The sequence below is a fragment of the Bos taurus genome, chromosome 13 (assembly GCF_002263795.3).
Source record: "Bos taurus isolate L1 Dominette 01449 registration number 42190680 breed Hereford chromosome 13, ARS-UCD2.0, whole genome shotgun sequence".
Taxonomy (NCBI): domain Eukaryota; kingdom Metazoa; phylum Chordata; class Mammalia; order Artiodactyla; family Bovidae; genus Bos; species Bos taurus.
In genome coordinates this window covers 29,888,388-29,916,379 of record NC_037340.1, presented here as the reverse complement: position 1 = coordinate 29,916,379, position 27,992 = coordinate 29,888,388, and the positions used below count along the sequence as shown (strand labels likewise).

Below are 27,992 nucleotides of genomic sequence, written 5' to 3'. Positions count from 1 at the left end.
AAGGTATTTAACCTCTTTCTGTTTCATCTGCAAAATGGAATGGGGCTGGTGGTTCTGAAGCTATTTATACAAGCCTCAATGGTGCTATCAAGATATATAAACTGCTCCTAAAGTGCCATGTCATCCACAGAAATTTCGTTACACACACAGTAATAACAACTATTATCTTGACCATCTACAAGTCCTGACTGTGACCCAAACTTGATTAAACTAATCAATGTCTTTACATAGGCTTCTCCCACTCTTAAGAGTTCTAGAACTCTATATTAGCATAGATATAGGATCCCAAATGGAGAAGGAAATGGCAACCCACTCTTGCCTGGAGAATTCCAGAAGAGTCTGGCAGGCTTACAGTCCATGGGGTTGCATAGAGTCAGGCATGACTGAGCAACTATCATTCACTCAGGATCCCAAATACCGGTGTTTTGGGTGAACAATAAATCTTAGGAGAAAAACAGTATAGAAGAAGGTTGGGTTTTTTTTTTTTTGAATAATGACAGACTCACAAGAAGTTATAAAAGACCTGCAGAGAGGTCCCTAACACCCTGCACCCAGCTCCTCACAGCTTCTCCCAAGTGTAATATCGTATATAATTAAAGCACACTATCAAAACCAGGAAATTGACATTGGCACAATACCATTCATCAGAAACTATTAACAACATTCAGACCTTACTGGGATTCGAATCCCCGTTTGTAAAACAATGTGAACATAGCTAGAGGTAACCTGAATCATTGGCAAGAAATTTTTTCTTGGAGGTAACCTGATATAGGGAATTTGAGTTTGCGGCCATCAGACCCAGATATTATGGGCAAATTATTTGTCACTGAGCCTCAGTTTGTTCATCCATAAAATAGGAATAATAATACCACCCAAGTAAGTTGTTACAAGAAGATATCTCCAATTTGAGGGTGGCATATACTAGGAACTCCAAATATAATTGTATCCTCAGTTCCCTCAGGAGACCTGACACTTTGCTCACAGGATGTTGTAGGAGTCCCAGGTAAAGTAAAACTACCTAGTTCTCTATTATTATTTTGCTCAGGCTAGTCTTGTCTCTTAAAACCAACATCCCGGACAAAGGCACATCCTCAAAAGATATGAAGGGAGAAGTTTCAGCTCTGGGATGGACTTAATGTCTCTTTTCTTAGAAGCAGCCCCCCCAGCCCAAGAAAGTGACTTGAAAACTTTGAGACTGCCCAACTGCAACAGCCATCCTCCACCCAGCAAGCTCGGGGGCCTGGACTCTGTACTCCTGTGGGCAGGAACCCACGCTGGACTTGAGGTCAGACTTATCCCGAGGGTCCTCTCACATGCTCCTCTCTCCTGGCTCTGATGTGGACTCTGGAATTACCCTAAGGCTTTGACACTGGAAGTCAGGAGGAGGAGGCATCAGGCAGTCCCTAATTGTGGATTTTCTTTTCTGCCTTCTTGACTACCCCCAACCCTGTGCAGGTGCCCAGTTTGCACTAATTGAGGCATTGGTCCTCCGGGTGCGAATAACACACACAAGGGCTTCCCCTCCTCCGGGTTTTATTGTATCTCACAAGGATTGTCTATAATAAGCCAACTGGGCAAGCGCCATCCTTCATTCTCTTTTTGGTACAGTGCCTGCCATGCCTTAATGCCCAATTAATAAAATTACAGTAATAACCCTCCTCTGGCCTACTGTTCTGGAGGCAGCACTGGGCCTCTGGTGAGCCTGTGTGGAACTCCCCAAAGCGGAGGTACCAGACAGAAGCCCCAGGGTCCCCACAGTGCTGGTTGGAAGATGGGGTGGAGAGGGTCAGGGGACATGAGGGTTGTATGGAGGAAGGCACCCAGACAAGAGCAAGTTCTGGAAAGGAACTTGGGATGGGAGGTGGGAGTACCTCCCGAACTTTTTGTGGAGAGCGTCAACCCAGGGCCAGAATGACTGTCTTATTGGAACGTTGGAGCTATGTGCTAAGGACAAATTCCTTAAATCTCCTTAGGCTCGATTTTTCCCATCTGTAAATGGGGTCTACACTACCTACCTCTGAGATCATATATTATGAAGACAAAAATGGGAAGCAAAAAGCACTTAATAAATGTAAATTTCCTCCCCAACCTATCCTTCAACCTGGAGATGTTCACGGTCAACGCTTAGACGCTGAGGGCCGCCTGCTGCACACATGGCCTGGGGCTTTCTGCGCCCGCGGACCTTGGACGTTGGGTGTGGAATCTCCCCTAGAGTTCCCGGGTGGATTGAGACAGGAAGAGCTGCACAGAGGCGCGATCCTGCAGAAACCAAGCTAAGTCACATGGGGAGCCCCCAGTGCCTCCGGAGGGCCATCAGCTAACCAAGTGCGAGGGTATGGGCCTGAAAGGCGGGTGTAGTTACTCCCAAGTGGCCGGGCGCTGTGGGCGCCAAGGTCTCGTCCACGGCCCCCCGAGGTCGGCGGGAGCGCAGGGTGGACCCGAGCGGGGTGGCGACGCGGGCGGGCGGGTGGGCGCGCGGCCGCCAGGTGGCACCATGGCCCCAGGCCGGGGCGCCTCGGCGGGCGGGGGCGCGAAGGGGTTAAGGCGGCGGCAGCGGCGGCGCGGTGGCGGCTCTCTTCGGGGAAACCCACCGGGGCGCGCGGAGGCGGGAGCGGCCGTGGGCTGCGGGGCCCGGCGCCGCGCCGGGCGGGGGCGCGGCCAATCGGGCGGCGGGGCCCGGCGCGCGCGGAGCCAGGCGACATGGAGGGAGGCGCGGCGGCCGACCGCCCGTGACGCGCCGCTCCGAGCCGGTGATCGGCCAGCCCGCGCCGCCCGGGGCCCTGCGGCGCGGAGATGAGCAGGTCGGCGGCGCTCCTGCTCTGCCTGCTGGGCTGCCACGTCTGGAAGGCGGTGACCAAGACGCTGCGGGAGCCTGGCGCCGGAGCCCAAGGTCGGTAGGCAGCGGGGCCCGAGAGGCTCGAGGGCCGGCGGCGGCGGCGGGCTTTGTGTCGGCCGCGGGCCTGCGGCAGAGGCGGCGGGGCTCCCGGGCCGCATTGTGTCCCCGCGGCGGCCGAAACCCGAACCCGAGCCGCCGCCACCGGGCCCGCAGCCCAGTGCCGCGCTCCCGACGGGGGCGGCGCCGCCCGGGGAAGCCGCGATGCCCGGGCAGATACTCCCGAGGGGCCGTGGGCCGCCGGGAGTGCGGGTGGCATCCGCTGCAGGCTCCTCGGGTGGCAGGTTTGGATGCAGCCGAGGATCCTGTATGCACGACGCGGACACGCGGCTCCATCTCCTCCTTCGCCCGGGCTAGAGCCGTCGCCCCCCGGTAGCCATCGCCCGCTCCCCACCTCGGGGCTCGGGTGCTCGAAGCCCGGTCACGAAGGCTGCGCTCGGCCCTTTTGTTGCGGCGGCTGACGGGGTGGCCGCCGCCCCTGGGGTGCCCCCTGCGCCCCGGACCCCCGAGGTCCGCGGTCACTGCCCGCCTCCAGCCTGCCGCAGTTTGGGAAAGTTTCGGGGTCTCCTCCCCTTCCTTATCCCAGGCCTTAAGGGATTTGCTGGATAGCCCAGGAATCATCCCCGGAAGGGGAGACAGAATTGGAACTGGGAGGCCCTAATCAATTTTGTTGTTGTTGTTGTTATTTTAAATCATTTCCAGGGCTCATGCCTTTTGTCTCATCTTTGGCCTTTGCCAATCTGCTTTCCAGCCCTGGGAGGAACGTGATCGCCTCTGAGAATGGCCACAAGCCTGTCTTTTGTTTTCAAAATAAGAATGTATTTGTGGGGGACGCCTAAAGCTTCTTTTGCACCCGTTTGTGGGGTCTAAATTGAATGCTTCTCTGTTGCCTGGCTTTTCAAAACGGCGAATGAGGCCGCCCCAGGTAAACGCCTGGCATACCCCCAGGACACCGATGCTGGGCCTCGCCGGGCCTCTCAGGTCCACCTGGAGGATTTCCCTGCAGCTCTGTAGCCCCCCACCCCCGCCCCGACTCCCAGACTCCTCGCCTCGAGGTGTCCTTTCCTCCAGGAAGGTGTGTGTTCTGTGAAGTCTGCCTTGCAGACTGAATGCACCGCGAGCGGTCCATCCTCCTGCTGGACCTTACCTTTCCCTCTTTCCTTCTTGCCCACCGCTCACCGTCTTCCCTTCTGACGAATTTTCCGAGCCCAGGAGTGCCTGGGAGCAGAGAACCCTGGTGGATTTCCACCTCTGATGTTCCGATAGGGAAAGTAGGTGCCCCCCACAGTCCGCTGGGTTTAGTTTGTTGAGTTAAAGGTTTTCCTATTCATCGCCTGCGACATTATTCGCTGGCATCTCTTTCATGAACTGCTTTTTCTATAGCTGTGCTGGAATAGGACCATTCTGAATTGTGTATAAATTTAGTCATGCATATCAGGGAAGGGGGACATTGACAAGGTACAGAAAAGACTCATGTATCTCTTCGTGTAGGAAATAAATGTTTAGGACATTAGCTCATCAGTGTTGAATTGCAGCCTTCTTCATTAATACCCTACTGATGTTTGAATCAGCTATTTCAATGAATATGATATTTGTGTTTCAACAAGGCCATTAATTCCAAGGAATGGGTGGAATTTTTTTGTTTTGCACTTGAAATAGGAATATGGAAATAGTAAGTTCATGTACATATAAAATAGGGGAAGGTATAGCCTTAACTGGAACAAAACAGATCTACTAGGTTTAGGTCTAAGACCACATTTTGCAGAGATATTGCTGCTGAAAATCTTACCTAGTAACTGAAGTCTCAAAAATGGAATATTCTGTGCAGTGGGTGAGAAATGCTCAACCTTAGCAGCAGCAGCAGCAGCAGCAGCAGGAGTACCTTGGGCATCCAAGTGGCACAGGTAGTGAAGAACCCATCTGCCAATACGGGAAACATAAAGAGATGCGTGTTTGATCCCTGGGTTGGGAAGATCCCCTGGAGAAGGAACTGGCAACCCACTGCAGTATTCTTGCCTGGGGAATTCTGGACAGAGGAGCCTGGTGGGCTATAGTCAATGGGGTTGCAAAGAGTTGGACATGATTTAGCTTCTAAACAACAATAACTAAGGTACTAAGGAGTGCCTTAGTATGTGGTATGGTTGAAGTGGGAGATCCAAGAATCTTGGAATCTTTTTCCCCAGGATTACTTCCTTGACTGTGTAGGATGGTTTTTTAAAACGTTGAGCCCAGGAGCTCAGCCATGACACAGGGTCTCACTAGCTGGCATCTGGATTTTGAGCTCATACCATTTTTCAGGCAACAGGACAATTGCTCCTTTGATATTAGAAGGGCACCTTCATCCAGCTGAGTTCTTCAGATGGTCTTGACACTTACATCTTGTAACATAGTTTAAAATTCATGTCTTCTCTGCTCTCTGGGGCCACATACACAATGAAAACGAATAATCCCTCTGATTTCACTTTGCATTTTCCACAGCAGGTTGTAAATGGTTTAGCACAGAGCTGGTGTCGAAAGGGTAAAAAATTGAAGATGGCTAGCACCGCGTTGGCCAAAGAGTTCACTAAGGTGTTTCCATTCCATCTTATGAAAGACCCAAATTAAGTTTTTGGCCAACCCAATACATGTACTATAGGGCACCATGCATGCATTTTAAGGAAAAAAAAACCTTCAATATTTACCTTCCTGGAAACCTAATTTGTAAGAGTTTTGCTTTTACTGTAATGGAAACTATGACATGAATCATACTTGGGGATTTTGTTTGTTTGTTTTGTCTTCGAAAGCCAGGCTTGCAGTATCTTAGTTCCCCAACTAGGGATTGAACCCATGTCCTTGGCAGTGGAAGCTCAGAGTCCTGACCACTGGACCGCCAGGGAAGTCCCTGTGAATCATGCTTTGAACTTGCATTGTGTTCACACAGATGTTACGTACCAACCAAGTTTAGATTAGGAAAAACTAGAGATCTTGAGCACACAAATCATAGACCAGAGTATTCCCATTATAGTCCTGGGGCTAAATGACACCTTCTTTATTAAATGAACCTCTGTTCTGTCATCTGAGGAAACTAACATCTGCAGAATTTCTTGGCATAACTTCGCTCTTTATATATTCAAGATAAAATTTAAGGTTTGGCTCTTCCTACTGTAGCTGCTTTGAGTCAGCAAAGGGGCTTCAAAGGCAATGGTTCGCTGTCACCATGAGGCTTGGCTTTGCTGATTATGTATTTGAACTAGCTCCAGCATATGATTGCATGTTTTTATGAAGTGTTTTCATCTAAGTTGCCCTAAAGTGTTTACAGTATCTAATTTTTTTCTGGGAATTTTACAGAAATGATTATTCACAAGCATCCACTCATTCGGACTTTCTCCCTCCTCTTACACAACTGTACACTGAGACTGGCTTGATGGGGGCAGGGGGCTCAGGGTCAGGCCACTTGAAGAACCATAAGCTGTGCAGACATGGCCCACAGAGATGTATTTGTGAACCCCAACACTCTCTTTATGGGATTTCCCAGGTGGTGCTAGTGGTAAAGAATCCACCTGCCAATGCAGAAGGGATAAGAGTGGCAGGTTCACTCCCTGGGTCAGAAAGATCTCCTGGAGGGGCAAATGGCACCGCACCTCAGTATTCTTGCCTGGAAGATTTCATGGACAGAGGAGCCTGGTGGACTATAGTCCAAGGGGCTGTAAAGAGTCGGACACAACTGAGCACACGCAGGCACACACAAAACCCAGAAAATTCTCTTTATATGACAAAAGAAAAATCAGAGCTAGGTTGCCGTTCACTGTCTAACAGTAAGGTATTTTGTAATGATGTGCGAACTTTTTGTTCATCTCAGAAAAGCTACAATCTGTCATAACAACTGAGATGAATGGTTGCCTCTCTCTCTTCTCTGTGAGAGATCTGTTCTTAGCCAAATTCAAATTTCTGTTGTTAGAACATCATGATCAGATCACGAAGGGATGAAAACTATCAGGAGGTTCATCCAACAAGCATGACTTATGCTGACAGTATATTAAGAGCGTAACATCTAAATAAAACTCACATCTAAATAGGCTCACATCCTGGGAAACTGTGGGACTTGAACTTGCCAAGACTGCTGGGCTTCCTTGCAAGCCAGGTGTGGGAATGCTGTGCAGAAGCAACTGCACTGTCGAGAATTTCTGGCGAAGTCTTTGAAATGACTTTAAGAATTCTTTTGGTATCCTGTTTGTACTTGGTAACTTACAACTTATTAACTTAAAAAATCTAACCGAGAGAAAGAAACCATTGGATGAATTCCTGAACTAATAGCTTGCAAATGAAAGTACTTTCTAAGTTTTAATCAAGCCTTCATTTTTAAACAAATTACTGATATCTCTGTAAATCTAACAGTTTATCTTTACTATTTTTGGCAAACACTGTGCTGTGCTTAGTCACTCAATTGTATCCAGTTCTTTGCAACCCCATGGACCGTAGCCCGCCAGGCTCCTCTGTCCGTGGGAATTCTCTAGGCAAGAATACTGGAGTGCGTAGCCTATCGCTCCTCCAGGGGAACTTTCTGACCCAGGAATCGAATCGGAGTCTCCTGAATTGCAGATGGATTCTTTACCAGCTAAGCCACCAGGGAAGACCTGCTAATTTAGTAATTTTAGTAAATGCTACTTACTAAAAAAGCACAGGGAAATAAGTTAAACAGACAACAGACATATATAATACTGTATGTGGAGGGAGAATTGTATGTAAATGTTTTCATCCATTAGATTTCAGAAGTCTAATTGGAAGAATTTGTCCTGTGATAACACATATACTTCAATAATGCTTTTATAGTTTGATCCAGTTATAGAGTAATATTGTAAACAAGTCATTTTTATTTGATTTCACCAGATATGACTTCAGGACTTTTTATTTATTTTATTTCTGGTTGAGCTGGGTCTTTGTTGCCACGTGTGGGGTTTCTCTAGTAGTAGAGAGCAGGGACTACTCTCCAGTTGCCATGCGCAGGCTTCTCGTTGGTGTGGCTTCTCTTGCTCCAGGGCATGGGCTCTAGGCACTCGGGCTCAGTAGTCCTGGTGCATGGGCTTAGTCGCCCCGCTGCATGTGGAATCCTCTGGACCATAGATCGAACCTATGTCCCCTGCATTGGCAGGTGTATTCCTGCCCACTCTACTATCAGGGAAGTTCCTACTTCAGGACTTTGAAAGACCACAGCCCTGGCTGAAGTATTCAGCTCCAACAAATATGGAAATGAATGTACTTTAAAAGTATTTTTAAAATTAAGCTTCAGCATCCTAAATAGACCAACCTAGATAGCATATTCTAAAGCAGAGACATTACTTTGCCAACAAAGGTTCGTCTAGTCAAGGCTATGGTTTTTCCTATGGTCATGTATGGACGTGAGAGTTGGACTGTGAAGAAGGCTGAGTGCTGAAGAATTGATGCTTTTGAACTGTGGTGTTGGAGAAGACTCTTGAGAGTCCCTTGGACTGCAAGGAGATCCAACCAGTCCATTCTGAAGGAGATCAGCCCTGGGATTTCTTTGGAAGGAATGATGCTAAAGCTGAAACTCCAGTACTTTGGCCATCTCATGCGAAGAGTTGACTCATTGGAAAAGACTCTGATGCTGGGAGGGATTGGGGGCAAGAGGAGAAGGGGACGACAGAGGATGAGATGGCTGGATGGCATCACTGACTCGATGGACTTGAGTCTGGGTGAACTCCGGGAGTTGGTGATGGACAGGGAGGCCTGGCGTGCTGCGATTCATGGGGTTGCAAAGAGTCGGACACGACTGAGCGACTGATTTGATCTGATCTGATTATATGAAATTAATCGTTCTTAAATTCTGCAGTGTGACCCAAAACCACCCACTTTAGAAAGGGTTTCATAGTGAGTTCCCTTAAAGTTAACAGTTCAGTCTGCATATTTAAGATGACTCCACCTTCCTCTGATCAAGCCTCGGTTTGAAATGATTTGCCAGCTCCTCCTCTTCTCAGTAAAAGTGAAGCTCCAAATGTTTGCTCTTTCTTCTTTCCTTTACCCCTTGAAGGATCTATTAACCCATAGAGATTCCACTAATTAAAACCTATTTGTGGATGATTCCAGATTTTCTCTCTCTTGCCTTGACCTGGTGTCTTTGCTCTATTTCTTTCTGTCCAGCAAGCTACTGGACATCTCTAATCAGCACATGGTGTTGACAAACTCAACCGCCAGCCTCCTTCTCCAATTCACCTTACCTTAACTTAGCAGCTTATCTATTAACTGGACTAAAATCTGGATGTGCCCTTAGATCCTTTCTCTACTTTAGAAGCTGTTCAGTTGGTAATCATAAGGGTGCATCTATAGAGCACAATTATATAGATGTCTTTAGATCCTGGTAGATGGGTTTATACAGTGTCAGAAGGATCTTTGAGGTTAAGTTTATATTCTTCTTCTGAAGAGGAGGAAACCCAGTCTGAAAGTGAAGGGACCCTCAGATAATGGTGTTCTCTAGCCACACAGACCCTGTGGAAGATGGAGTCATGGCCCCCAAAGGTGTCCACATCCTGCTCCCTGAAACCTGTGAATACCATAGTACTTTACATTGCAGGAGGGACTTGGCAGAGATAATGCAGTTAAGGATCTTCAGATGGGAAGATGACTCTGGATGGTGCTTATAAGAGGGAGGCAGGAAGGTCAGAGTCAGGGAGGGACATGTGACAACAGAGGCAGAGGGTCAGAGAGACAATGAAGATGCTTCACGGCTATGAAGGAAGACAGGAAGGGCCAAGTGCCAAGTAATGCAGGCAGCCTCTGGACAAGGGAAAAGATGAGGAAATGGATTCTCCCATCTGGCTCCCAGAAGGAATGCTGCCTTGCTGTCATCTTCACTTTCACTCAGTGATGCTAATCTGGGGCTTCTGACCTCCAGAACTATAGATGGTAAATTCATGTTGTTTTAAGCTGCTGAGTTGTGGTCCCTTGCTAAAGTGGTATAATAGAAAACCAATACAGTACTTGCCTGGTGGTCCAGTGGCTAAGATTCTGTGCTCCCAATGCAGGGGGCCAAGGTTCCATCCCTGGTTGGGGAACTAGATCCCACACGCCATAACTAAGAGTCTTGTGTGTCCCAACTGAGACCTGGCACAGCCAAATAAATAAATATTAAAATAAAAATAAAGAAAACCAATTCAGGCATCGACCCCAAGGACTATGAGAAGAGATGCACCCATACACCCAGGGTAATTGTTCAGTGTGGACCACTTTGGGGGATCAAGCTGCTGCTGATAACATTTGGAGACGGGTCTGGACTTTTTTTTTTTGCATCTATTTAACAAGATTATACCAAATTGGAGCATTGTTGGGGATCATTGGGGGAAATCTTAAGGGCCTCACCACCACCACCACCACCACCACCACCACCACCAAAATCACTCACATTTTTCCGAAGGAGCTCAGTGGACTATGACTTTTGTTTGTTAGCAAGATCTTGCCTCATGTTCAGGCATCATTCTTGCCTTCCCTTCTCATCTCATCAGCAGTCATTCAGTCACCTCTCTGCGTTCTCCCTCCCAGGCCTCTTTTTGCCCTCATAGATACTTGTGCAAAGTAGTGTGTCTTTCTGGAGAAGGCAATGGCACCCCACTCCGGTGTTCTTGCCTGGAAAATCCCATGGACGGAGGAGCCTGGTAGGCTACAGTTCATGAGGTTGCAGAGTCTGACACGACTGAGCAACTTCACTTTCACTTTCAGTGTGTCTTTCTGTTGTAGTCCATTCTTTCAACTCAAGCTCTCTCCATGTGACCCTCTACAAACACCATTTTACTCATGTTTCTCTCCCACAGAAAAACTTGACTCCTTCGGTTGCCCAAAGTATGGAGTCTAAATTATGACATCTGGCCTTTCCTCACATGTCTGTTCCAACTTTATCTCCTGTTCTTCGCCAGGTTAAATCATCGCCTCCAGCTAGACTGTTCCATTGTCATCCCCTGGGTGCTGGTTGTATATCTTCACTTTCTTCACTCCATGCTCCTCTTTTTCATCCTTAAAATCCTAAATGTTGAGCGTCTACTGTATGAAGTGTGTGTGCTCAGTTGCTAAGTCATGTCCAACTCTTTGTAACCCCATGGACTGTAGCCCACCAGGCTCCTCTGTCTGTGGGACTTCCCGGGCAAGAATACTGGAGTGGGTTGCCATTTCCTTCTCCAGGGTATCTTCCCTACCCAGGGGTCGAAGCTGTGACTCCTGCTTGGCTGGGGATTCTTTACCACTGAGCCACCAGGGAAGCCCCTCTGTATGAAGACCCTGTGCTAAACACTTGTTATGCAAAAAAGGGTGATGTGGAAGGGACAGTATATTTTGGGGTAAGCTTGGTTACTTAGGGGTGCTTACCCTCTCATATTTTACAATCCAATCAGAACAGAAATAGAAAAATAAATTAGGAAGGACCTAACCAAGGTACTTTAATGTAATTAGACAAGAGTCTCTTGAGTATGATGAAACCTATTAACACTTGCATGACTAAAATCCAGCTCTAAGTTCTCTATGATATTTATTTCTAGATATTTCAAGGATTTGTCCACAGTAGGACACAGGAAGTTGTATTTGAGAGAACATAAGCACGCAGAACAGAGAAGGCAATGGCACCCCACTCCAGTACTCTTGCCTGGAAAATCCCATGGACGGAGGAGCCTGGTGGGCTGCAGTTCATGGGGTCGCTAGGAGTCGGACACGACTGAGTGACTTCACTTTCACTTTTCACTTTCATGCATTGGAGAAGGAAATGGCACACTCCAGTGTTCTTGCCCTGAGAATCCCAGGGATGGAGGAGCCTGGTGGGCTGCCATCTATGGGGTCGCAGAGTCGGACATGACTGAATTGACTTAGCAGCAGCAGCAGCAAGCACGCAGAACACCACTTATTGCTTCTAAAAGTTGTAAGTTAGGTAAGAGGTGGCCTTTTGGTGATCAAATATTTAAGCAGGGACAGCATTGATTGGACAATATTGATGCTGTGGTGATTTCCAATATCAGTTGAAGCTGTGAATAGTAATTTTCATTAACAATTAGGTAAAACTCATAGTGCTTACATTGGTGATAGTATGATCAAATACAGATTTAATATGTTCAAATAGTTCAAACCCTGAGTTTTCTATGAAATACATAAACATACTCAAATATGAGAACAGGCAAGATTTTTTGAGATTGTGGAAAGTAGAAAAGGGTTTTGAAAAAGCTAGCTTAAGAGAAGTGAGTACTGAACCTATAAAAGACTGGTTTGTTTCTCATTTGTTTTGTTTTGAGCTGTACCCCATAGGGATAGAGACACATGAGTGTAATGAGAAGAGACAACCATGTCCAAGTCAAATGAACATTTCATGTGCCTAGACGTACTTTTCTGAGCTCGGAATTTGAATAGAAAAATTGCTGAATTCATATTGAAGGAAAGAATTTACTGTCACTTTGACAGAGCCGAACTGAAGACTAAACATTGATGAAAGCTAGCTCAGTCCATAAGGTGAGTCATATTAGTAAGACCTCTGATTTCAAACCAGTAATTAGTAGCAGAGTCTCATGAATGACTTTGTTCTGATCATAGTCGAATGTGGTTGTGGTTTGTTTCCTTTGCACCACAATTAGAGCTGAGATCTTTCCTCTCAGAGAGAAGGGTCAACAAGAAGCATTTTTTAAATGGAAATCTGTCTTAACAGAGAAAATTAAAGCATGTGTGACTTGGGTCTTAATATTTTATTATTAACAGCATTCTATTCATTTGCTTGTTCTTAGTTTATTTATAATTTATAGTTGATTTCTAATACTATTTTATTAGTGATTTGAATGACTACTTTGTTGGGAGAGTGATCATACTTTCTTATTAAATAAAGGTGGACAGTGGATATCTTAGTCCGTTCAAGCTGCTGTAACAGATTGCCATAGACTGGTGGGCTAATAAGCAGCAGAAATTTATTTTTCACAGTTTGGGAGGTTGAGAAATCCAAGATCAAGGAATTGGCACATGTGGTGTATGGTAGGAGCCCACTTCTGCTTTGCAGATGTCCTCACATAGCAGAATGGGAGAGAGAGCTCTCTGAGGTCTCTTACTTATCAGGGCACTAATCCCATTCATGAGATTCCCACCCTCATGACGTTATCTCCTCCCAAAAGCCCCATCTTCAGATACCATCACATTGGAGATTAGGTTTCAACATATTCATTCTGAGGGGGACACAGACATTCCATCTATGGCAGGATGGATTTTGGACTGCCTTGAATTTGTGGTTTCTAGAGCAGATTCAGACATAAACCTGCTGTGTCATGTGCTGCTCTCACCACACTTGGAGAATTATATTTGGTCATAGGAGGCCAAATTTAAGCTTGCTGTTTACCCTGCAGAACATATTCCAAGGAGAACTTGAATCTGGGTCTCTTGACTTTGTATGCTGTGCTTTCCATTTCACGTCCATAATGTTAGCAAGCACAGGGCTGGACCCAAGGCCCCAACATTCACACAGTCCTCCAGTAGAACCTCATCCTGACTGGTCATGACAGGTTCAGCCCCAGAATAGCTGAACCGAGTTCATCAGATGGAAGAAGTTGGGGGCATCTCATTGTTGTTCTTAAAAGCAGGGCAGCTAAGTGAGCAGCCTCAAAGCCTTGTTTGTGAAAGATGATCCAGTCCCAGAGAGTGTTTGCTCTAAACGAAATAAATAAATAAAGATACCAGAAGACCTGCTGGGAAACTCAGGTATTTTAAGGGCTATTACATTCATTTTCTACGGCTGCTTCACAGATTAGCCCAAATCAGTGACATGAAGCAGCACGGATATGACCCCACAGTTTCTCTGGGTGGGAGGTATGGGCTCCGCTCAGCTGAGGCTCTGCTCAGGGCATCACAGGCCAAAATCAAAGCACCAGTAGGGCAGGGACCTTCTTGGAGGCTCCAGGTTAGAGTTCGCTTCCAAACTCTCATCCAAGTTGTCATCAGAATTGAGTTCCTCACAGAAAGCAAGCAATGGTCCCTGGCTGGCTGACAGCCGCGAGCCTGTCTTCACTCCTTAAGGCCACCTGTATCCTTTGTCACCTTGCCCCTCCCACTGTCAAACCAGCAGCAGAATGCGGAGTCCTGTTCACATGTCATATCTTTCTGATTTCTCCTTCTGCCCTGTCTCTCTGACCATGACCAGAGAAAGTTCCCAGCTTTTAAGGGTTCATGTGGCTAGGCTGAAAGTGAAAGTGTTGGTGGCTCAGTCGTGTCCGACTCTTTGCCACACTATGGACTATGAGCCTGCCAGGCTCCTTTGTCCATGGAATTCTTCAGGCAAGAATACTGGAGTGGGTTGCCATTCCCTTCTCCAGGGGATCTTACCGACCCAGAGATCGAACCCAGGTCTCCCACATTGCAGGCAGATTCTTGTTGGGCCCACAAGACAATTTAGGACAACCTCCCTGTCTTTGAGTCGTGGCCTTCCTCGCCTCTGCTGTAGTTCTTTTTGCCATTCCACATGACATTAGAAAGTGCTACTGTGAGGGTGGGACAGCTTTGGGCATCTCGTCCTGCCCACATAGCCACAGTGTAAAGAGGGATCATGGTGTCTCCAGTGGACGGAGAGGCTGCAGGCAGGTTTCCCTGCTGCTGGAGATGCTGAGAAGAGCAGGGAAGAAGACAACCCAAGGGTTTTCTTTCCAAGAGTCTCCAGAAGGACTGTTGTCAGGGAGTCTTCTCTGTCCCTTCCTGCCCTGAGACTGTAGGACCCTAAACTCTATGGACTAAGCTCTAAACTCTGGAGGCACATGTGAGGAAAACCTAAGGCAGCTTTGTTCAGTTGCTCAGTCATGACCGACTCTGTGACCCCATGGACTGCAGCACGCCAGGCTTCCCTATCCATCACCAACTCCCACAGCTTGCTCAAACTCATATACATTGAGTCAGTGATACCATCCCACCATCTCGTCCTCTGTCGTCCCCTTCTCCTCCCGCCCTCAATCTTTCTCAGCGTCAGAGTCTTTAACAATGAGTCAGCTCTTCACCTCAGGTGGCCAAATTATTGGAGCCTAAGCTTCAGCATCAGTCCTTCTGATGACTGTTTAGGGTTGATTTCCTTTAGGATTGACTGGTTTGATCTCCTTGCAATCCAAAGGACTCTCAAGAGTCTTCTTCAGCACCACAATTTACAAGCATTAATTTTTTTGGCTATCCCAAATTCTTTATTTAAAGTGGTCCTGAGTTTTGTCACATTGACCCTGAGAACGTGGAAGTGAAGTTTCTTTCCATAATTATAGTTTACCAAATTCTTTGAACAGTAAGTATTTGCATTGTCTCTTATAATTCCTGTTACATCAGTATAACAGTGACAGGCAGTCTCAGCTTCACTCACTTAAACATGAAAAAGTCATCAGGATGATTAACTAACAAGTACTAGGTGCTGATTACTTGCCAGGCATGATGCTGAGCACCTTGATGGATTATCTTAATTTAATCTGCACATCAATCCTACAAAAGCTGTAAATACCAGCTTCGTTTTATAGAAGAGGAATGTGAGGCATAAAGAAGTTAAACCATTTACCCCAAAAAATCACACAGTAAGTGACAGAGTCCACCATGCAACACCAGGCAGCCTTCACTCTCACACTGGGCTGCTTTATGAATTGGAGGATTAAAGTAGAACTTCCCACAGTTTTGACCCTCTTGGCATTTTACCAGTATAAATAAGGGGGCTCTGGATGGACCCATTTGTTTTTATAAAGAAAGACAAAAATATCCGCTGTGTGAACCTTGTTGGCCTTTGAGCCTCAGAAAGCCACCCTGAACAGTTACTTCTGAGCATCCTAAGAGCATCTCCTGGGCTTGATGTTATGGGGAATGCAGATGTGTAGAAGACATAAGGGGCTCTCACCAGGAATTCTTTTGAGCTCCTGAGGGAGGTCCACTCGAGCAAGGTGGGATTTTGGAGTTACACCTAGCCTGGCTGGAACCTTCTAGTTTGTGTTCAAAGCCCATTAGTATTTGGCAAGCAGTTTTTTGTAACAAGAGGGACCTGTTAGAACCCAGCAACTGGAGAGTCATGGGTAGGAAAGTATGTGGTTATTTGCAAAACAGCCCTTCAGGTATATTTGGATTGTAAATATGCCCTTGTCCTCTTTGGGCATCAAGTGGGGGCTTTATTCACTCCAAAGTAGGTGTGAAATACAGTGTTTATTTGGCATTTAAATCTACTTGCAAAAGTTTAATCTTTTTCACTCTCAAAAAAAAAAAAAGGCTTCTTAGTTCCTCTTTGCTTATACAATGATCGTGAAAATAAATTTCTAAATGATACCATTATGGGACTATAATAAATTTTTTCCAACTTACTTCCAATATTCATGAAAATATTTGTCCACTAAAAAAATTAAAAGAAATTTACAGGGAATACCCCATACTAACCACTGGGATTCTCTAATTAACATTTTACTATACTTGCCTTATTGGTGGTGCTAGCCTGGAAAATCCAGTGGACGGAGGAGCCTGGTAGCCTGCCGTCCATTGGGTCGTGAAGAGTCAGAGACAACTGAGCGACTTCACTTTCACTTTTCACTTTTATGCATTGGAGAAGGAAATGGCAACCCACTCTCATGTTCTTGCCTTAAGAATCCCAGGGACGGGGGAGCCTGGTGGGCTGCCGCATATGGGGTCGCACAGAGTCGGACACGACTGAAGTGACTTAGCAGCAGCAGCAGCCAGAAAGAACCCGTCTGCCAATGCAGAAGACATAAGAGATGTAGTTTCGATCCCTGGGTTAGGAAGATCCCCTGGAGGAGGGCATGGCAACCCACTCCGGTATTCTTGCCTGGAAAATCACATGGACAGAGGAGCCTGGCAGGCTACAGTCCATAGGGTTGCAAAGAATGGAACACGACTGAAGCGACTTAGCACACAAGCACATACCTGCTTTGTTACTTATCTCTCAATTCATTCATCCTTCTGTGCATTAATTAATCCATCTCCTTTTCCCATGAATTTTAAAATATGTATCAAATTACTGTGCCCCTTCTTCCAAATGCTGCAGCATGAATATCATTAATTAGCATTCAATATGTGTTTGATTTCTCTCTCATAGGAAAATTTACATACAAGGAAATACACGCACCTTAAGTGTTGACGTATGCATTCACCTGTGCAACCCTAAATCCCATTATGGTATGGAATATCATTCCAGAAATTTCCCTTATGCCCCCTCAGTAAGTTTCTGCCCCTGCCTCTTAGGGGAAACCACTGTTCTAATTTTTTCCACCTTGGATTACTTTCTTGCCTGTGCTAGAACTTCCTATAACTGGAATCATGCAGTATGGACCCTGGCTTCTTTTGTTTACCATAATTTTTTTTGAGGTCTATCCATGTGTTTCTTGAAACAATGGATCACTTATTTTTATTGCTGAATAATATTCCACTGGAGGAATGTTCTGCAGTATGTATATCCATTCTCCTATAGAAACAAGTTGTTTCTGGTTTGGGGCTGTTGTAAATAGAGTTGCTGTGAACATTTTATACAGTTGTGAACATTTTATACAGTTGTGAACATTTTATACAGTTAAACATATATATATGTTTTTATATGCTTTCATTGCTCTTAGTAAAATACATACCCTATAACCCAGCAAAATGTTTAGTTTCATAAGGTACCACTAGACCTTTTTCTAAATTAGTTGTATCTTTCTATACATAAATAGAATATATGTGAGAATTTCTGATGTTCCATATTCTCACCAACTTTTGGTGGCACTAGACTTTTTAATTTTAGGCTTTTTAGTGGGCAGATTTATATGTACCAAATAGATAGATACATAGATGCCCAAATAGATAATATAGTGCATACGTTTCATTTTTCAGCTGTAAATGGCTTTAGTTTTTGAAGAGTCTTGGAGCACTTTTAAAAATTAAAATTAAAATTTCACCATTATGTTTATTTTCAACAGTATTTTCATGCATACTTTTATTTTTCTTTGATATTTTATTGAAGACTGTCACATGACCACATTACCTCCCCAGTGAATATCCATCCCATCTGATCATGTAGAACTATTTTATCACATATCAACCAGATAAGCCATGGTGTGTGTGTGTGTCAGAGTGGAAAAGGAATAGAAGAGAAAAAGAAAATAAAAACAACCTTTCCAGAGTCTATTATTTGCATCCTACTAATGCAAAGCTAGAAGTTCTGTAGGACTGTTTCTATGCCTGTTCTCCTCTTTAAAAGAAACCTCAACATATATACCAGTTGGAAGGTGCAAGAGTCGATACATTCCAAAAAGTGCTAGGATCTCTTAATGACCAAGCAGCTTCTAGAAATTACTGGGGGTACATCACTATCCCTTTTGAGTCATAAATGTATTGATTCAATTCCTCAAAGTATTCTAATAGCCTTTTTTTAAACTTAAGATAAACAATAAAGTTCTAAACGTATCTATTCACAGAAGTAAGACATTTTGATTCAGAGCCAGGCATACCAAGAGATGATCTACTGTAATAAGTGGAATTCCTTGAGATTTAAAATACTCCCCTAAAGACTGAGTCTATCATTTGGAAATTGAGACCAGATAGGATCAGGTGACGCAGGGGTAAAGAATCTGCCTGCCAATGCAGAAGACATAAGAGATGCAGGTTCAGTCCCTGGGTTGGGAAGATTCCCTGGAGGAGGAAATAGCAACTTGTTCCAGAATTCTTGCCTGAAAAATTCCATGGACAGAGGAGCCTAGTGGGCTACAGTCCTCCGGGTCGCAAAGAGTCAGACACAACTGAGCACACACGCACATAGGGTTGTCTGCTTATTTCCTCTGCTGGTGCTGTTAACCTGTAAAAATATACACTGGGCGTCTTCAGCTGCATGTGCATGTCTTCGTGTGGATTTCACAGAACCAAGCTGCTCCAGAGAGCCACATCTGGGACGGGGGAAAAGGTGAGTCAGGTCCTCTTTTTTCAGTTCTATTTCTCCCCTCATATGGCCTTTCCTAACTTTTATTCTACTTCAGAGCAGCCTCTAGAGAAGGAAATGGCAACCCACTTAAGTATTCTTGTCTGGAGAATTCCATGGACAGAAGAGCCTGGAAGGGTACATATAGTCCATAGGGTCGCAAGGAGTCGGACACGACTGAGTGACGCTCACTCACTCACTCAGAGCAGCCTCTTTTTTTTTTTAAGAAACTGTATCCATGCAAAGAACAGTGACACCTGTGTCCGATTTCCCTGCTGTGTATACTGTTGCCTTTTAGTGGAGGTGCTTCTCCCAAGTCCTTTGTCTGGCTTCTACCCAGACCTACAGATTTAGTAGCATAAATAGCCTTTCTGTTGTTTAGATTAAAATAGAGATTTCATGAAAGGAGAGGATTTTTTTTCCTGAACTTAGAACATTTTCTTGCCACGATGCTCATGAGATGGGATTGTTCGGTCTGATTCCTGAAATGCTGACCCTGGCATTTGTTTGTTGTTTAATGTGGAGAAAAATCACCTGCTGGGAACTGCTGGTGGCCCTATTATTGTGTCAGTATTTTTTGATATTAAGAAAATCTGTGATTATTCCGAGTTAGGAAAACAGACTAGCATTAGATCCATGAAGTTATTATCCCACATATTGTAATACAAAAGGGCAGTGCTTCTTGAGGATGGCGTGAAAGACATTACTTGTGTTTCGTGCCATTTGATTATTTAAAATATTCCCATCTAATCAGAGGTTGGAGGAGATTGGATGCCTCCTTTAGAAAAAGGTTTTTCACTTTTTGCTCGGCTGATGGATTTCTTTCTTTTTTACCTACCATCTGCTGGACGTGTTTGTGACTGTGTGAAAAAGCATATGGGAAGGGGATAGAGAAGTTAATGCATTCAACTGGTGAGGGTGGAGGACATGGTGTCTGCAGTCTGGTCAAGTTTGCAGTCCATCTGCTGGAGCACAGGGAGCCCTTTTAAAATGTGGCTCTGCTCCCCAGGCAGAGTCCCTGCAGGACTCTGTATGGCCGCAGCAAAATTAAGTCTCCTTCCTAAACAACCTCCCTTGGCAGATACTCGGCACACAGTTTATGGATATATTTTTCCTTTACTGTAAACCTAAAGACTGCCTAGTGAAATTAAACTCAGAAAGGGATCTTTTTTAGTTCATTCACCTCTAGACAGAGAAAACTGTTCAAATCATTTTTAATGCACACTTTGTGTTTTCTTTAGACCTCATTCTTGTGCTGCAACTTACATTTTCAGTTAAAGTTAAAACTGATTAAACACTCTCCTATTATGAACTTTCTCCCCTATTTTTGAACTAGTTTTTTAAACTGTTGTTGAAACTCATTTGCCTTTTTTTAAAATTTAAAAATAGAATCCTTGCCTCTAATGATGGTTCTTTGAGAACCTTGATGGCAATCTATTTATGTCACATTAAATATTAAACTTATACATTCTAAATCAATACATGTTAAAATACTACATAAATGCTATGTAAATATGAGAGAGGAGTTACTAGCTTTTAGACCAGGGCTGTTGTTTATGTGTACTCATTAGATAACATTTTGTTAATTAGGTGGGGCTATTCCCTTCTCCCATCTTCCCATTGCTAAATTCAGAATCCTTGGGGAGATGTTTCCCTGAGAGGATGGTCTGGAAAGACTTGAAATTAGATGCTTCCTCCCTTTATCTTCCTGTTAGCTGCTTCGTGGCTGGTTAACTACTCTTTATCCACCCAACAATCCACCTATCCAACCATTCATCTGCCTGCCCTCCCACTTATTCATCCATCCATCCACCCATCCATCCATCCATCCACCCACCCACCTACCCACCCATCCATCCACCCATCCATTCATCCATCCATCCACTCATCCACCCATCCATCCATTGATCCATCCAGTAAAGAATCTGCTTTCCTTAGCTTTTACCACCAAAATGTTGATGTTACATTTATAGATTCCTTTAGAGTTTCAAGTGCTTTCAGGTTCATTTTGTTTCCCACAATCCCAAAAGGTATTTGGGAGAGAGATTATTCCTTTTTATACGTGAAAGACAATATAGCTTACAGTCGTATGTCAGTACCGCCTAGAAGTGGCCATCCCACCTGCACCCTACTGCACTTCTCTCAGCATCTCTCAGTTGTTCGTTCCAGGGATTCACACTCACTGTTTAGAGATAATTTTCAACAATTATTAAGATCCAGCCCCTCTTTTCAGGAACTCAAGCCCCCTTGAGGGAAGCATCGATAAGCAAACAGCAAAGCATTCAGGGATGCAGAGGAGGAGATAGCTGTCAGAGAGGCTTCCCAGGGAAGTGGCTTTGGAGCCAGGATTTGAAGGCTAATAATTAATTATGTAGAGAAAAGTGGGGGGGCACTCCTCGGGCCACACACCCATCCATGTGAATGGTAGATTTTTCAGGGACATGAGAATAATATCACCTGCACCCAAGCCTTCTGAGTTTATAAAGCATTAGAAAAAGAGCTGGGTTTTTTTTTTTTTTTTCCTCTTTAAGAAAAATAATCAGTGGAGTTGCTGAGCTTGCTAATAAACTCATCTCTTATCCCATAGGAGCATAATGAGTAGTGGGTGTGATTCTAAGTCTGTGAACTGGTTGCCATGTCTGCTCTGGCTTCCTCTTCCTGATTATTATCAATCCTCTTTTCCCATCTATTCTGCTTGGTTGGTAAATCTTTAACCAGATAGTCCAATATCAAAGGCCTTTCTAGTGTAACTGTCTGCAACCTGAGCCTCTTCTGCTAATCGTGTGTAATTGATTGAGAAGGCAGTTACCCTCTTTGTTCCCAATCTCCTCTCCTTTCTTTCCCTATTCTTGTTCTTGCTTTTTCAGTTGAGTTAAGAGAAAGCAGTCTACATCACAGCAGCCAAAAGGGTACAGAAAGGCCAGCCTCCTTAACATCAGTTTCAGCAGCAGAAGGAGGAGACTTTGATGTTTTGTTGTTTAATTTTTATTTTATGTTGGACTGTAGTTGATTTACAATGTTGCGTTAGTTTCAGGTGTACAGAAAAGTAAGTTAGTTATGTATATGTATCTATCTACTCTTTTTCAGATTCTTTTTCCACATAGGTTATTATTGAGTATTGAGTAGAGTTCCCTGTGCCATATAGTAGGTCCTTGTTGATCATCTATTTTATATATAGCAGTATGTATGTGTCAGTCCCAATCTCCCAACTTATCCCCCCACTGCCTGCCTACCCACTGGTAATCATGTTTGTTTTCTACATCTGTTATTCTATTTCTGTTTTGTAGATATGTTCATTTGTACCTTTTTTAAGATTGCACATATAAACAATAACATATTTGTCTTTCTCTGTCTTACTTGCTATGATATTCTCTAGGTCCGTCCATGTTGCTGCAAATGGCACTATTTCATTCTTGTTTGTGGCTGAGTAACATTCCATTGTATATATGTACCACATTTTCTTTATGCTTTTCATCTGTTGATGGACACTTAGGTTTCTTCCATCTCCTGGCTATTGTGAATAGAGCTACAATGAACATTGGGATGCATGTATCTTTTTGGATTACGGTTTTCTCCGGATATGTACCTAGAAGTGGGATTGCTGGATCAAATGGTAACTCTATTTTTTTTTTTTTTTTAATTTTATTTTATTTTTAAACTTTACATAATTGTATTAGTTTTGACAAATATCAAAATGAATCCACCACAGGTATACATTTTCTGAGGAACCTCCATACTGTTCTTCACATTGGTGCACCAACATACATTCCCACCAACAGTGTAGGAGGGTTCCCTTTTCTCCACACCCTCTCCAGCATTTATTATTTGTAGACTTTTTAATGATGGCCCTTCTTACTAGTGTGATATCTCATTGTGTTCTTGATTTGCATTTCTCTAATAATTAGCAATGTTGAACATCTTTTCATGTTCTTATTGGCCATCTGTATGTCTTTGGAGAAATGTCTATTTAGATCTTCTGCCCATTTTTGGATTGGGTTGTTTGCTTTTTTTGTTATTGAGAGGCATGAGCTGTTTGTATATTTTGGAGATTAAGCCATGTTGTTGAAAATAGCCACCTATGCCCAGATCTTCTTGTATATAAGGGTTATTAAAGTTGCTGTGTTTATCTTTCCAAGTCCTAAAGTGAAGGAGATAAGGGAGCTGATGGTAACTATTGTAGTGATGGGGTGGGAGTGATTTTGTTCCCAGAGGAGAAGGCCCCTCCAGTGGCCATCATGGGAGCCTCAGAAGAAACATCTCAGTGTGGGGAGTGGCTGATGGGCAATCTGGAGTGGCGTGGGGGCCCTTGAATTCTCTCACCTTTGCGGGGAATTGAAAGATAAGGTGCAGAGTGCTGTAGGGAGAACCTGGAGTTAGTGCTATTTGTTTATTCACTGACTCATTCATGGATATTTGTTAAGCCCCTCCTACACTTTGTCAGACAGAATAAAATAGATTCGCGATTCCCACTGTGCCAGAGTTTACAGTATCATGGATGCAGTGAGCTCTTCAGTTAGCAGGACTGGTGCTCCAGATGGAGATGCGTATGCGTAGATCTGCTGTGAACACCTGTACACACAGCTCTGTTCTGTGCTTTAAAAAAATTTTTTTAAATTACTTATTTATTTTTAGTTCACTGTGTCTTCGTTGGTGCTTGCGGGCTTTCTCTAGTTACAGCGAGCCGGGGCAGCTCTTGGTTGCCACGTGCGGGCTTCTCATTGCGGTGGCTTCTCTTGTTGCAGAGCACAGGCTCTGGCACACGGGCTCAGTAGTTGTGGTGCACAGGCTTAGTTGCTCCAAGGCATGTGGGACCTTCCCTACGAGGGAAGGAACCAGTGTCCTCCGCATTGGTAGGCGGATGCTTATCCACTGGATCAGCAGGGAATTCTGTGTTCCGTGCTTTTCATGGCACCGGCCCTGGCCTCTTCTGTGTGGTTCTGATTACATGTCACTTTTTTGGATAATGCTCCAAACAACTTCCTAGCTTGCTGGGAAAACACCTGGTTTGCTAATGAGTCAGTTAACAATTGTCCCCCCAAAAAAATAAAAAGAAAAAAATATATAATCATATCTAAAATTGAACTTGAAAAAAATGTTTTCTATTTCACCCCACCCTATTACTGAACATGATATAAAGCTGGCATGACCTTAGATGGTAGCATGAAGCCAAACTGCTTCGAAAACTTAAGGCCTCTGGATAAAGAAAGAGAAGACTCTGTTACTTTAGAGAAAGGTCAGTAAAATTGGAAATGTTATACGATGAAATGTAATGAAAGTAGCACTTGATAACTTCCTGAGGCGATGTGACTGGTCTCCATATTAGTATTATCTTCAGGTGTGCGGTAGGGCTTCCCTGGTGGCTCAGATGGTGAAGAATCTGCCTGCAATGTGGGAGACCTGGGTTCAATCTCTGGGTTGGGAAGATTCCCCTGGAGAAGGAAATGGCAACCCATTCCAGTATTCTTGCCTGAAAAATTCCATAGACAGAGGAGCCTGGCGGGCTATAGTCCATGGGTTCGCAAAGGGTCAGACATGACTGAGTGACTAACACTTAGGTACGAGGTAACCAGATTGAAAGCCAGGCAGTCTTGCTCCTCTGATCACTGCTTCCCAAACTCCAACTTGGATGAGCCCCCCTGGCGGGTCTGGTTAATGTGCATCCTGACCTAGTGGGTTTGGTGTGGTCCCTAAGATGCTGTGGCTTTTACCGTGCTGCTGGCCAAGGGATCACACTTGAGATAGTAATTCTGCCACTGCCCTTCAGATCCTAATGTTTAGAGACAGACAGAGGCAGAACCAGGACGCAGTCCATTGGGTCTGGCTGCTCTCATATGGCCTGTTCTTCAGCCACTGTGTCTGCCACCAGGTATATGAGCTACTTCTTTTTCCTTAGATTTTCAACATCTCAATTGAAGGGATGATAAAAGATGATAATGAAAGGATGATAAAGTAAAGCTACCTAGAAAATTTATTCTCACCTTATTCAAAGCATAGTTTCAATGTAGGTAGTCGGTGTCATCCGTTCGGTTGTTGGGATGGACACAGATGTCTTGGAAGGGACTGCACTACGTTTTCTGTGTAAGTAGTCACTCCCTTATACATCCATACAGTTAAAATGCTTATTATGTACTTGTTATGTGCATAATAAAAAAAACTCTCCATAGCCCCTGGTGACCCTGATTGTGGACTTCAAGTTCCATTATCTTTATTCTGTCTTTAGACCATCTCCAGCCGGACTGTGTGTGTTTATCACCTGACAAAAACAATTTCAAGGAGGAACAGAAGTTGGTGGTTGGTCTGGTTCCAGTTTGCACTTGATACTGAACTGCCTTTTTATACTGTTTCTTTTTCAGCGGAGTGAGACTCTTACAAACCGTGAAGCTTAGAAGTTTTTAATCCATGTTATGTTCGTGCGGTTTTTAGGCTTGTGCAAATGGCATCTTGAATAAGTCATTTATTGCCAGCTGTTTGGGGCTCATTTAAAGAAATAATAGTTGACTGTTGTTAGGCAGAGATGTAGAGTGCCCGATTTCGTTTCCATAATTTTTTTTAAAGAGTAAAGACTGACTAGATCTTTGAGTTGTTTTATGCAAAAGACATGGGTTTTGCACCACTCCTAGATAACACAGTGCCACAGCAGCCAGCTGCCCCGGCTGCATGTTCTTCATTGTCCCTGCACAGAAGTTGGTTCAGTCACTGCTGAGGCAGCAGAATTCCTGGGTGACCTTTTCGTAATTTATCTCCATGGAGATTCTTGGCTGCCCAAAGAGTCTCGGAGACATTAGAGGAGCCAGCAGCAGGACTGATCTGTATGAGCCTTCCTCTTTCCAGCTCATGGGGTTTTGTGGTTTTGTTTTGTGTTTCTAAATGGATGGGGTGGAGTTGCATCCCCTAGTCAACGACCTTTTGCAATGTTCATCTTCTTGCCACTCGTCTGGTAAGAGCCAGGATGCTTAGGACTGGGCTGGGCCATGGCTAGTTCATACCATAGGGCATCAGGGGCTTCCAGAAGGGACACAAGGGAAAGGAATTTTAAAAAAGCCCTCCCACCACTGTCTTGGTTCACTGAATCCCAGCTTGCTTTCATCCCTGAGCTGTGTGATCAGTGTCTTCCTGCCTGGGGCTCCATCTCTGCATCTCAGCATATCTTGAGGCCCCTCTCACCCTAAGGGCACACCTGTGAAACAGCACCTCTGTGGCCCCATTGCCCCTCAGACTATCCACTTCTCCCACCCCACTGCCACAAACGCTGTTGTCTGCGCCCAATTTCTCCACTTGTCACCCCCAAGTCATCCCTTGGTGGTGGTGATTTAGTCACTCACTTGAGTCTGACTCTGCAAGTCCACGGACTGTAGCCTGCCAGACTCCTCTGTCTGTGGGATAATCCAGGCAAGAATATTGGAGTCAGTTGTCATTTCCTTCTCCAGGGGATCTTCCCAACCCAGGGCTCGAACCTGCATCTCCTGCACTGCAGGCAGGTTCATTACCTCTGAGCCACCTGGGAAGCCCCAGAATCATCCCTCTGGTTAATCATCATTAACCCTCTTTTTTCTCTCTCTTCTGACACCAGCCCCTCCATCTCTGGGACACGCTGTCTGGGCTCCTGTGACTGTGGCTTCTCCTGGCTCCTCCCCTCATGCGAGGGTCCCCTTCCTTAGTCTCCTTTGGGTCCCTCCTTTCCTCCACTTAAGAGGAAGGTGTGACCCACAGCTCCCCCTCTGGACTCTGGAGCATCCTCTCTCCTCTGGGGCTTCCATTTCCGGTCATCTTCCCAATGGACTGACTGATCTCCATCCCATCCAGCCTCTTTCCAGACCTCCCACCTGTGCTCTCGCTGTTCAGTGGGCGGATCTCTTCACTCACAGGAGCCCAGAGCTCGGGCTTTGCCGTGTCTTTGCAGCAGCCTTTCCTCCTGGCCAGAATGCTTTTGCCTGACCAACTCATTTTCACTCTTCCTAGAGCATCAGGCATCATACCCTCGGGGAGCCATCTCTGATTTCCTCTTTCCCTTCTCCAGGTCTGTACACATACCTTTGCTCTTTACTCCACAAATATTGAACATGAATATGAATGGTTGAATCACCGATGGCTCAGCGGTAAAGATTTCACCTGCAATGCAGGAGATGCAGGAGATGTGGGTTCAGTCCCTGAGTTGGCAAGGTCCCCTGGAAAAGGAAATGGCAACCCACTCCAGTATTTTCCAGGTGGGAAATCCCATGGACAGAAGAACCTGGTGGGCTACTGTCCATGGGGTTGCAAAGAGTCAGACACAACTTTGAGACTGAACATGAATGGTTGAATGCTTCCATGTTACAGGCACAGCTCCAGATGCCAAGGATTCAGCAGAAAACTCCATCCTGACACTCACCACCCTGCCGTGTGTGTCCGCCATCCATCTGTCTCTCCTCGGTCCTCTGGTGCTCAGGATTTGCTGAAAGAGTAAATCCGATTATGCAGATTTTCTACCTTCTCCTCTCTCTCCTTCTCTCCTGGTGTCTTCTCTCCATCTCTCTATAAGAGCAGAAACCGGAAATCAAACTTCGTAATTACGAGATTAGCCAGATGAAATTTCCTCACCATTTCTGCTTTTTCCATAGGGTTTGCTGAAGTCTGTGTGTGTATGTGAGATGCAAAGTGTGAGCTGAATGCTTCCTTTGTTTGATCAATTTGCTCAGCTGCAGCCAGCAACAAAAGTTTCTCCTCCTTCTTGTGCTTTGTTCAGAGCTAAAGAACTCAGTTCTTTGAAAAGAAGAGAGGGATATTCTGTTGATATTCTGTTCTGGGTAATTTCTATACCATGAAGACCGAAGTGTTTTGTTGGGGAGCAAACAGAGGGTTTTCAAATGTTTTTTTAAGCCTTGTAATACCATCATCTCTTTCTCCTGAAACAAAGCAGCAAAAGGTGACAAATGGACTCTTCTGGGGCCGGTACTGGTACAGGTGCCAGATAAAACACAAGACACTCGGTCAAGAGGTGTTTCAGTTAAACAGTGAATAAATTTTTTAGTGTTGCTGCTGCTGCTAAGTCACTTCAGTCGTGTCCGACTCTGTGCGACCCCATAGACGGAAGCCCACCAGGCTCCCCGGTCCCTGGGATTCTCCAGGCAAGAACACTGGAGTGGGTTGCCGTTTCCTTCTCCAATGCATGAAAGTGAAAAGTGAAAGTGAAGTCGCTTAGTTGTATCCGACTCTTAGCGACCT

General features: G+C 44.9%; 1 protein-coding gene across 2 annotated transcripts in view; it reads left to right on the top strand.

Annotated features, from left to right (window-relative positions):
- Positions 1 to 2,569: 2,569 nt before the first annotated feature.
- Positions 2,570 to 27,992, top strand: part of FAM171A1 (family with sequence similarity 171 member A1) — a 132,213-nt gene continuing 106,790 nt past the window's right edge. The window contains exon 1 of one of the 2 annotated variants that reach the window (XM_025000718.2): positions 2,570 to 2,890. In XM_025000718.2, the coding sequence (XP_024856486.1) occupies positions 2,794 to 2,890 (97 nt within the window). In that variant the 5' untranslated portion in view covers positions 2,570 to 2,793. 2 annotated transcript variants of the gene reach the window in all.